This window comes from Apaloderma vittatum, unplaced genomic scaffold (assembly GCF_000703405.1).
Source record: "Apaloderma vittatum isolate BGI_N311 unplaced genomic scaffold, ASM70340v1 scaffold13205, whole genome shotgun sequence".
Taxonomy (NCBI): Eukaryota; Metazoa; Chordata; class Aves; order Trogoniformes; family Trogonidae; genus Apaloderma; species Apaloderma vittatum.
The window spans coordinates 4,811-15,259 of record NW_009717695.1 but is presented as its reverse complement, the minus strand read 5'-3'; the positions used below and the strand labels follow the sequence as shown (position 1 = coordinate 15,259).

General features: G+C 45.1%; 2 protein-coding genes across 2 annotated transcripts; one reads left to right on the top strand and one right to left on the bottom strand.

Moving 5' to 3' along the window:
* Window positions 1–83: 83 nt before the first annotated feature.
* On the top strand, window positions 84–7,758 carry DGCR14 (DiGeorge syndrome critical region gene 14; the record flags this gene model as incomplete). Its single annotated transcript, XM_009869999.1, has 9 exons — window positions 84–252; window positions 790–885; window positions 1,499–1,665; window positions 2,955–3,072; window positions 3,815–3,948; window positions 4,083–4,185; window positions 5,704–5,813; window positions 6,687–6,802; window positions 7,363–7,758. Coding segments are annotated over 9 exons (1,299 nt in total), but the record flags the coding sequence as incomplete, so codon positions are not given.
* A 1,008-nt stretch (window positions 7,759–8,766) lies between these two features.
* Window positions 8,767–9,738, bottom strand: TSSK2 (testis-specific serine kinase 2). Its single transcript, XM_009870000.1, has one exon. The coding sequence runs from the start codon at window positions 9,736–9,738 to the stop codon at window positions 8,767–8,769; it is 972 nt and encodes a 323-aa protein (XP_009868302.1).
* Window positions 9,739–10,449: the final 711 nt, after the last annotated feature.

Genomic DNA, 10,449 nt, shown 5'->3' with positions numbered 1-10,449 from the left:
CGGCCTTGCCCTGCGCCAGGTGCGGCTGAGCCGGCGCCCCGAGGTGTCCCAGCGCGCCCTTCAGTTGTCTCTCCTCTTTGCAGAGTTTAGAGAAAATCATTCAGCGAGACTTTTTCCCGGATGTGGAGAAATTGCGCGCGCAGAAGGAGTATCTGGAGGCCGAAGAAAACGGTGACTTGGAGAAAATGCGACAAATTGCTATCAAGTTTGGCTCCTCCTTGGGCAGATCATCGAGGGACACACCTGCACCCTGTAAGAGCTGGCTCACTGGAGCATAAGGAGCATTAGATAGAAGTATTATATCTAATACTAGTGCTCTGGTTTATCTGACTTTTGTACAGGCAGTGCTCATCTTAAAGATTCAAGATTGACATTGCATAGGAATTAGTATACCAGACAGGGCAGCAGCCACTATCTGGTGGCTGTTACTGAATTTGTCTTTGATGGTATCTAATAGTTGCTTCTTGAGGGAATGGTTTTGGAAAAAACAGTTATTGAATTCCTTACGGGCATCTTTTGCCAAGTTCCTACTCCCTAGGGAGCAGGATATTATCTAGGGAATGTTACATGCTCTAATGTAACTATCAGAAACTCTAAGCTGTCTTTTGAATCCATATTACAGTTCTAGGGGTTCTTGTTGCATCTTTTCACAACTTCTTAATGAAATTGTTCTCTTGATATTTCTTCTGTGACTTGTGTGGCACATGACCCTTACTGTGGTGGAATGTGTCACAGAACGTGTCCTGTTCTGTGCTCTAGTAACCTTTTGGGTTTTTTTCACTATCACAGATGTTACCCCAGCCACATTTGAAACCCCAGAAGTGCATCCAGGTGGCATTCCGTTGAAGAATAAATCCAAAGGTGGTATCAAAGCTGCAGAGGAAGGTAGGAGAGTGATGTGTCTCAAGCTGAATTCTTCAGCATCAGGAAAATACTTTTGTGAGTGCTGTCTCCTCTAAGGGTTTTGAGTATTTAGCAGGTGCTTAAGTAGTTTTCTTTAACCTTCTGGTAGGTGAAAATGATCACTCTGAAGTTGAACTGGATGTAAGGTTTTACGTCATGTGTGTGAAATCTCAATTATGGGTCTCTTTATGACTGTGTAAATTCTTAACTCGCTTGATCTCTTTAAAGGCAGTAATTTTTCTTCTGTGTCGCATGAGATTAATTCTTTAAGTAAGCAAAGATTGTAGAGGCAGAGCAATTCGTATAGTCTGTTAAAAATGGCTGCTAGCAGCTGACCACTTGCATGTTTTCCCTTTAATACAAATAGCTATAAATGCCATAGAAAGTTTTATGTGAAAGTTGGTTGTGTCTTGCAAAAGAGAGTTTGTTATTGTACCACTCTGCGTGGATGTTTGTGGTTTTTTTCACCAAGCTTGGTATTAATTGTTAGGGGTTCTGTCGGGGTCTTGCTGTCAGAAGGAATTAAGCGTTATGTATAGTGCTCATAGAAAGGGAGGAGTTAACCTTTCTCAGCCGTCTTCCCTTGTCTTGTTAGGAGAAGCAGAAAAAGATGATAAAGAGGCACTTCCCAGCCTGGACAGCTTCTTAGCAAAACACACGAGTGAAGATAACGCTTCGTTTGAGCAGATCATGGAAGTGGCCAAAGAGAAGGAGAAAGTCAAGCATGCTTGGCTCTACAGTGCAGAAGAGGAGTACGCCCAGGTAGGGAAATGAATGGCTCAGCTCTATCTCTCCTCTTCCAAAGTGGCACAGTGGGGAAATACTATTTTACTGTGTTTATTTCCTGTTTGATGAAACAGGATATTGTCTTGCCTTCTGTTTTCAAATCCTGCTATAGATATGGGTGGGAATTCCTTGTCTCCAAGCATGGAGCTATTGCGTTGGACTGTCAAATTACTCATATTATTGAATAAAAATAGAAAGGCCTTGATTTTGAACGTGGGGTGATCACATCTAGATCTGAGCTAAGCCTGAGTTTCCTGGGTCCTGTGACAACTCATTGCTTCCTTTTCCAGTCCTGCTTTTTCCTCACCTGTAGATGGGTTCTTCAGCAAGAACCGTTTTGGCATAGTTGTTGAGGATCTGTCTCTTCCTAAAGCTTTGAGACAGCGAAGCACTGCACTAGGTGTGCGTGCTGCTGTTCTTGGCAGTCTCTTTTGTAAGAAGCAATACCAAGGAGAACAGATGAGAACTGTTCCTGTTGTCTGTCAGCCCTTTGTTATTTGCAGTTATATTGTCTTTCTTTTTTCAGTTATCATTTTCTGTTATCAGTAATAGTCTATGCAGCTGCTGAAGCAAAGTACTGTATGCAGTACGACTGGCTGTGCTGTTTTCCTCAGCTAACTTCGTGGGAGGTTCAGGAGCTGCTTTGGGGCTGCTGTGTCAATCTTTCTCTGTCAGCAGAGAGCAGCTGGCACTGTTGCCAGATGTGTCAGTGATGGATGTGAGCTGCGGTGCCACTTAATGAAGTTTGGCGCTGATGTGTGAGCATTTACTCTTGTTGCGTTATGCTTTTATCACAGCTAACGTAAGCCCTCAGAGCCTGTTACCAAAAAAAGTGCCCTCTGTGGCTCTTTATGCAACAACTTTGCTGCAATGTTTTCATCCAGAATTAAAAGGCAGACACCAGGAGAACATTGCCAAAGCACACCAGTTGTTTCAGGTCGAGGTGAAGTTGCTGGAGACAGTCTTGTGCTGATGTTGTGTCCTATTTGTCTGCCAGCACTCTGTTCAGACCTTATGTTTCCTTGCACAGTGAGCCTGTTTGTGTGTCAGACAGCATCAGCATCGTTTAAAGAGTTCAGTGACAATGTTGCTGTTTAAATGTGTATGGATGATAACCTATTAAAGACAACAGCAGTTGATGTCTTCGATATATAGCTTCTGGCAGTAGTTGTCCAGTTTAATTTTAAACTGGAGTAACTTTTCAGAGGCTGACTGCATTCTGTTTCCTTTCTTTTCATTTCTTATTTCTTCCATATCCCTTTCAGCGACGAAGTGAGAATCTGGCACTTCCTTCAGCAGAGCAGCAAGCTCTGGAGAATGTGAAAGCCGGACTGGAGACCTGGGAGTACACGGCTCGAAACACCCTCATGTATTATCCAACAGGTGAGCTGTGCAGGTTTTTTGGGAGAGGCATTGGTTCTAGGTGGGCTGACTCCGAGTGGTGCTTGTGGCATCTGTATGGAAGACTGAGCAGCTCTTACTGGTAATACTGCACTTTTTTTCCTTTGAAGCTCAGATTGTTTTTAAAAAGTATTTTTTTTTACCTTTTCTTTCCTTGAACCTTGTTTCTTTGCCTCTGACTGCAAAGTTTAATCATGTTCTATTTGTAATTAAGAAGCTCGTTACTAGTGTTATAGAAGCACCTGTTTTTAGGAGTCAAAGCACTTTCCAGTTTGGTCTGTCCTATTTCTGAGCACTTTCTTGTCATCTTTATTCATTCTTTGCCTCTGCTGAAAGAATGCTCCTGGGGCTTGATAGTCTCTTGGTTGCTACAGAAAACTACATAATTTTGTAAATTTTCTTTTTGGCTGTAGATGTAAAATGATAATTGATGCAAACAGTGAAGTAGAGGAAAGAAAGTCTTGTTGACTGTTTTCTTAAAAAAAAGTTAAAAAATCTGATCTTAATGGGTAGGTTTCAGGTGTTACAAAACATATACATATATACACACACACACACACGCACATATATATAGCGTAAATTTGGTTTTAAATTGGTAGAGATGCTGCAATTGCTGATGGATCCTGTGTTGTGTAGGAATGTGTGGCGTCACATTGGTCGTGATTTAGAGTATGTTGCCTAGTGTTGCCCAAGCCCTTTCTTAAATGGCATTTTGCTTCTCCAGGTGTACCTGATGAAGAGGACACGTTTAAGAAGCCCAGGGAAGTTATCCATCGAAACACCCGTTTTGTGAAGGACCCTTTTAGCCAAGCCGTGAGCAAATCACAGCTCCAACAGGCTGCAGCCCTCAATGCTCAGGTTGGATAATTCTACTTTTGCTGACTAAAACCTTGCTGGATTCTGCACTCTGGTGTTGTTTATCCACCAGGAGAACTGTGTTTATACTAGATACAACTGACTCACATCGCACTCCATGTCTTTTTTTATTTCAGTACAAACAGGGAAAAGTGGGACCAGATGGGAAAGAACTCATACCCCAAGAGTCCCCAAAGGTGAATGGATATGGCTTTGTGGCTACTCCCTCTCCTGCCCCTGGTAAGATGGTTTTCTTACTTGTTCTGATCTGATAGGACTGCTACCGCACTTGTTTTCGTGCTCTGTTTGTTCAACGCTGGGGTGTTGTCAGTTTAGACAAGCTAAGCCTTCTCACGGTGGATGTCTCATGAGCTGGTGACTGTCTTGTGTACCATGTGTGCCAGCTCAAGGTAGAGCTTAAATCCTAGCCCAATACACTAGCAAGAGAAGTCATGCTGTACCCGAGAGGCTCTGAGCGAGCTGCTGTGCGAGAAGGTGGCGAGCCTTCCTAAGCAACCAGGGTTCTGTGGCTGCTTGTTTTACCCCTGGGTGATGCTTCTCTAGAGCTTAAAGAAGAATTCAGACGTTTCACAAACACTCAACCTGAAAACAAGGAAATACTTCTTTATGGCAAGGGTAACAGCACTGCAACAGACTGCCCAGAGAGGTTGTGGAGTCTCCATCTACGGACACATTCAACACCCATTTGGACGTGTTCCTTTGTGATCTACTCAGGCTGATCCTGCTCCCCCTGGCAGGGCAGTTGGACAAGTTGATCTTCAGAGGTCCCTTCTAACCTCTACTGTTCTGTGATTCTGTGATTAACCTTCCAACGAGTTCAGGTGCTTATTTTTCAAAACAAGAAGTGTTTGTGTCAGTGCCCGGTAGTTTGCTGAGTGATGGTTCAGCCTGGCACGTAGGCATGTGGCATGTCTCGCGTCCTTCGCAATCTAATCTCCTGTTTTCCTCCAGGTCTAACTTCTTCATTTGTCTGACTACGTTGTGTGTTACAGATTAATTTTGTTCAGATATATTAGCTACAGGATACGTTCAGTTAGAAATGTGATATCTGAATTTTTAGCTGTTTTTTACCAGCAATTAATGTTTCCGTGTTATACTAAAAGGAACATACTGAGGCTTTTCCTTTGGAAAGCCTGTAGGTGGCATGTGGAGCACACTTCTTTTCTCTCCTGTGGATGCCTTTTCCAAAGCCTAGACAACAGGATGTTCCTGCCAGGGACTTAATCAGGCTCTTGGAATCTATTCTGCAGTTGTAGCTGTTAGACAGGGTGCAGTCACTGCTTGGTACAGGCCTGCCTCAAGATGGATCAAGGGTGTATTTGGCTATTGTAGGTATCTTAAGTCCTCTGGCTGTTTCCTGCTTTTAAATAGTTCCTTGTGTTGAAGGAGTATAACAAAAGAGGGGACAAGTAGTGCTGTAGAGGAAGAAGTGAAAGTGTCACTCGGCAAAAGTTCACCAGATGGAAAAATAAACACATGGAAAGGACAGTGCTTGGATGTTGTAACCTAGAGGGTGACAGCCACAGCAATCCTTTGAGTTTAAGGTCTTGCCCTTTTAATGGGAACCAGTTGTTACTATTCATCGTTGGCTGTGATTTCCTCTCAGAGGAAGGGCTCCTTCGTGTATTGATGAATTTGCTGCGTTTCATAACTTGCTTCTTTGGTTTTTTGTGGTGGACAAACATCACCATAAGTGTCAAATGTCTTGCATGAACGTGACTTAAAATTTGTTTTTAGGTGTGAATGAGTCTCCTTTTATGACATGGGGTGAAATAGAAAGCACTCCTTTGCGTCTAGAAGGCTCAGAAACTCCATATGTGGACAGAACACCTGGACCAGCCTTCAAGGTAATGTCATTCTTTTTTGGAGAGAAGGACTAAGAAGGGAAAGGCAAGTGAGTAACGAGTAGATTAACACTGTGGGACTGTGACACAATTCTGGGCTGTGTTCCCAGTCCCTTAGACTAATAATCTAGGTTCTGCCTGGAGGGTGGAGGTGGACATTGCTGCACATGAAAGCTGCTTGGTGGAGATATCTGAGGTGAAACACGCACTGTTGGCAGGAGAGCGAGCCTTAATATTTGATGATGGATCCAGACAGAGGGACTTTCAGAGAAAGCTGGACAGACACCTGATTTCTCTGATTTTAGTGTGTGAATGGGCAGAAATTGTAGAATTTCCCTCTGTCTTGATCTTATAGCTGTCACAGCCTGAGGCAGGTCTGTCACTTGAGAGTAGAAAAGGATCTCTGGCTTTGCTAATACCACTTGACCCTGCATGCCACCTGTCTCCTGCTGGTGCCATTGAATGTGAGCGGCCTTAGACTCTTAAGAAGGGTGTAATTTGCTATTTTGTCAGACTCCGAAGCCCTTGACTGGTTCTCCTGCTGTTTAGCAATGTCTCTGTTTGCCTGAGAGCTGGCTGGATGCAGGCCAGGCTAAGCAAGACACAGGTGACGTTGTTTGTCTAGGAGAGACAGCAGGAGGAAATGCCAGAGGTAATGGCTGCTTCCTTGACTGAACTGGTTCTACCAATTCTGTTACTTGCTAAGGCAGATTGAAGGTCTCTGTGTCCTCTCTGGCTTTTATTTAGTGGCAGAGAGGTGTGGACTGACCCCACTTCTCCCTAGTTTAGATCACTGTAGGCTGGAATTCAGCTGTGGAGGTGCTTTGACTTGTTTATGCATCGCTCATACAAGTGCCTTGTGTGATGCCTTTATAGATCCTGGAGCCTGGGCGCCGTGAGAGGTTAGGACTCAAGATGGCCAATGAAGTGGCAGCTAAAAACCGAGCAAAGAAGCAGGAGGCACTTCGAAAAGTGACAGAAAACTTGGCCAGGTGAGACTTCTGTTCTGACAGCAGACCTGGGGATGTGTGTTTCCTGTTGAGATTTAAGTCAACATATATATAAAGGGAGGAATGATAAGAGTACTGGAAGCAGGAAGAGGTACAGTCAAATGAAAAGTTTCTAGAAATTGAAAAAACCTTACTTCCTGAGGGAAGGTGGTTGGTGGCTGCCCCTGATACTCCCTCTTGTCGGCATTACTGTTCTGGCCTGCCACCACCCCGCAACACATCTGGATCAGTGTCTTGCCTCCTTGCAAAGAGGAGCCGTGGTAAGACTTGCTTGGCTGGGTCACTGGAGGGATGGAACAAGCTCAAAGGAAAGGGCAGGCAGTGCCACTCAGGTTTGAGAGGGATGTGGTAGGTTTCCTGGTGACTTGTCTCTCTAGAGAGAGAGGCTGCATTTACCTGCAGGCAGAATTGCTTCTGCAGCCAGTGGGTCTGGTCTGTGTGGGGAGCGGACACTGAGCTCGCCTGTGGAAGTATTGAAACTCTTCCTCCTAAATGGCAGATTTTTACTGTAAAATCTTTTAAAACTGTTTATTCTATTCCAGCCTCACTCCGAAAGGACTAAGCCCATCAATGTCACCAGCTTTGCAAAGACTGGTGAACAGGACTGCGAGTAAATATACTGACAAAGCCCTGCGAGCCAGCTATACTCCTTCGCCAGCCCACACGGGAACTCCTGGTTACAAGACGCCAGCAAATGGGCCTCATACACCCACAAGCACCCCGCAGTCTAGGACAGTATCTCAGACGCCGGTATCTCAGGATACTACATCCATCACGGACAATTTACTGCAGCTTCCTAAAAGAAGGAAGGCATCTGATTTCTTCTGAATATTCCAGTCACCAGCAAGGTGGTCAAGAACCAGCTCAGCTTTCTGCAGCCTGGATGATATGAGCCATCGGTTTTAAGGGGTGTCCAGATAGAGCTGCCAGAGTGGAAGATCTGGGACCAGCGCTACTCTAGACCATCTGGCTAAAATAGCCTGCAGTGTGTTTTTTGGAAGCAGAGTCACTCCTGCTGTGGTATAACTTCCCTTTGACCTGCCTGGGTGTGTTGCACAGGGCTGCTGTAGCAAAAGGATGCACCTGCAGAGACGGAGAAGATTCTGGACTCTTGGAAAATGGCGATAATTTTGTGAAGTTATAGTTCTCTTTTTAAGATGGCCATTCGTTTAAATTTGTTTCTGTACAGATATTTATAAAATGTGATAAGCCTTCCTAAAATATTGAACTGGACTTTCTTTTAGGCTTGTCCAACTTCCTTCCTTTTTTTTTTTTTTTTACTTAGAGGGCTTATCTTTAAGTGGGGTTTAAACTGATGGTCTTGAACATACAGTGGGCTTGTCAAGAGAGTTGGTACGTTATTATCATAAAATCATAGAATGGCCTAGGCTGGAAGGGACCTTAGAGATCATTATATCCAGCCTCCCTGTCATGGGCAGGGACGCCTCTCAACCAGATCAGGCAACACGTGGGGACCGAACGGGGTTCGAACCCCTGACCTTGATGTCGTCAGCACCACGCTCTAACCGACTGAGCTAACCAGCCCCCTATTGTAACACTATGCATACAGTTTCAGATATCAGTTCACACTTCCTAATAACCTGCCCTCTTACTTAACCCAATCCAAAACGTGGTTGATGCACTTGTGAATTCGGCAGCCGCTGTAGTCGGGAATTCGAGGAGCCTGAACATGAAAGCTGTTAAATGTCAGTAGCACTGAAAGAAACTTTCCAGTGTGTTTTGACAGTAATTTCCCAGCCCCACAAGCTGTACCAGACTCAGATCTTTTGAGAATGATAGCATTAAGCTGTTCATTTGCCAGAGCAGATGTGCTCTGTCTTGTGTTGCTCTGCTTTGGTAAAGGAGAAGACGAGGACTATTGCTGAAAGTGTGCAGGGAAGCTGGAGCTGAGAACCAGTAGTGCACGGGTTAGGCCAACTTGCTCCTTAAGAGGATCCCATTTCCTTCTCCTGTCCTTCCTTTTCTGCGGAGTGGGGCTTGGCTTCCTGCTCATGCTCAGGCTTTCCTTCGTGCAGATTTTGGGAACACTCATCGTCTTCTGCAGCTGGCACAGCAGAAGGCATTTTGGATTTTGGAGTCTGCAACCATGAGTCTTTCAAAACTTCATCTATGCACGGCCTCTGAGAAACACTGGGCTGGAGCAAGTGGTAAATGAGGTTCTTGCACTCTAACGTCAAGCATATTGTGTCGGGAAAGGGAATCCGCTGTTGTTTCTGAAGGTGGATCATTGTCTTGACATGGGAATCATCAAATGGCATTAAAGCACAGACCATGGTATACAGGATGACACCCAGGCTCCATATGTCGGAAATCCTGGGGTCGCAAGGAATGCCCTGTAGCACTTCAGGGGCTGCGTATGCAACAGACCCACAGAAGGTTTCACTGAGAATAATTCTTCCATGTTCATCTCGAGACAAGAATTTGCAAAAGCCAAAGTCTGACAACTTGATGTTGAGGTCTACATCGAGAAGGATGTTCTCACATTTCAGGTCCCTGTGAACGACGTCCAAGTCGTGGCAGTACTTGATGGCAGAAGCCAACTGCTGAAACTTGACGCGAGCCATCTCCTCTTTCATAGGTCCTGTCATGTTGATGTAATTCAGGAGGTCTCCCTTTTCCCCCAGCTCCATCACAATGTACACTTTCTTGGCTGCTGTCGTAAAAATCTCATAAGTTTTGATGATCGAGGGGTGTTCCAAACGTTTTGAAGCCTCTATTTCCCTGGGGAGAAATCTTTCGAGGAATTCCGTAGGAGCTTTCCTCTTGTTGATTATCTTGATGGCCACGCTGCATTTCAGCCGGCTGCAGTAAGCACGCTTCACTTTGCCGTAAGAGCCTTCTCCCAGCGTGTCGCTCAGGCTGTAGCCTTTGTTTCTGAGTGCTGCAGCGTCGTCCATGGTGGGAGAGCTGGGGGCAGCTGCATGAGGTGGTGCTGGTGGCGTCATGCATGGGGGCAGGTGGTGTGCCCATGGGCCATGACGGCTGTCCCAGGGTGCTGGTGCAGCGGGCGGACACCCCAGTGGTGGCTGAGTGTGATGTCACAGTCTGCTGCCCTTTCACGAGGCACTTGGAAGAACCTTCCGGTCCTTCTGTAAGGCTACTGGGTGATGTCACCCAGGGCAAAACTTCACATCGAGAGACATTGGTTGTGCTCTGCATTCTTCATAAAATGATCTTTATGTTTAGTTTTGCTGGTGGGGTGTGTGTAGTTTAAATTTCTTTTTATATTTATTCGCATTAGTCAGGTGAAACTTTGTTCTCTTCTTGTATGTCTTAGATGATCTTTTGAGCCCGATGTGAGCTTGCTTGTGGCGTGTGCTGGCCTTGCTCCTCGTCGGCCAGCTTTCCTCAAAAGGGATGGGATGCTGCTTTTCTTGTCTTCACCAGGGCTATTTTCAAGAACTGTTGGCTTGTTTTTGTTTTTCCTCATGGGTTTGTTAGGGGAAGGAGGTGGCTTCTTTTCAATTAATTTTCTTGTTCATCCAGCCCCTCCATTTTGTAGCTCTGATGATTTGCTGCTTTTCTGGGCTTCACAGATGGCTTTTTCATAAACCCTTACTCACTGAGGGAGTTTTATTCTGACTTTCAGCTTCTGGTATTCTTGAGAA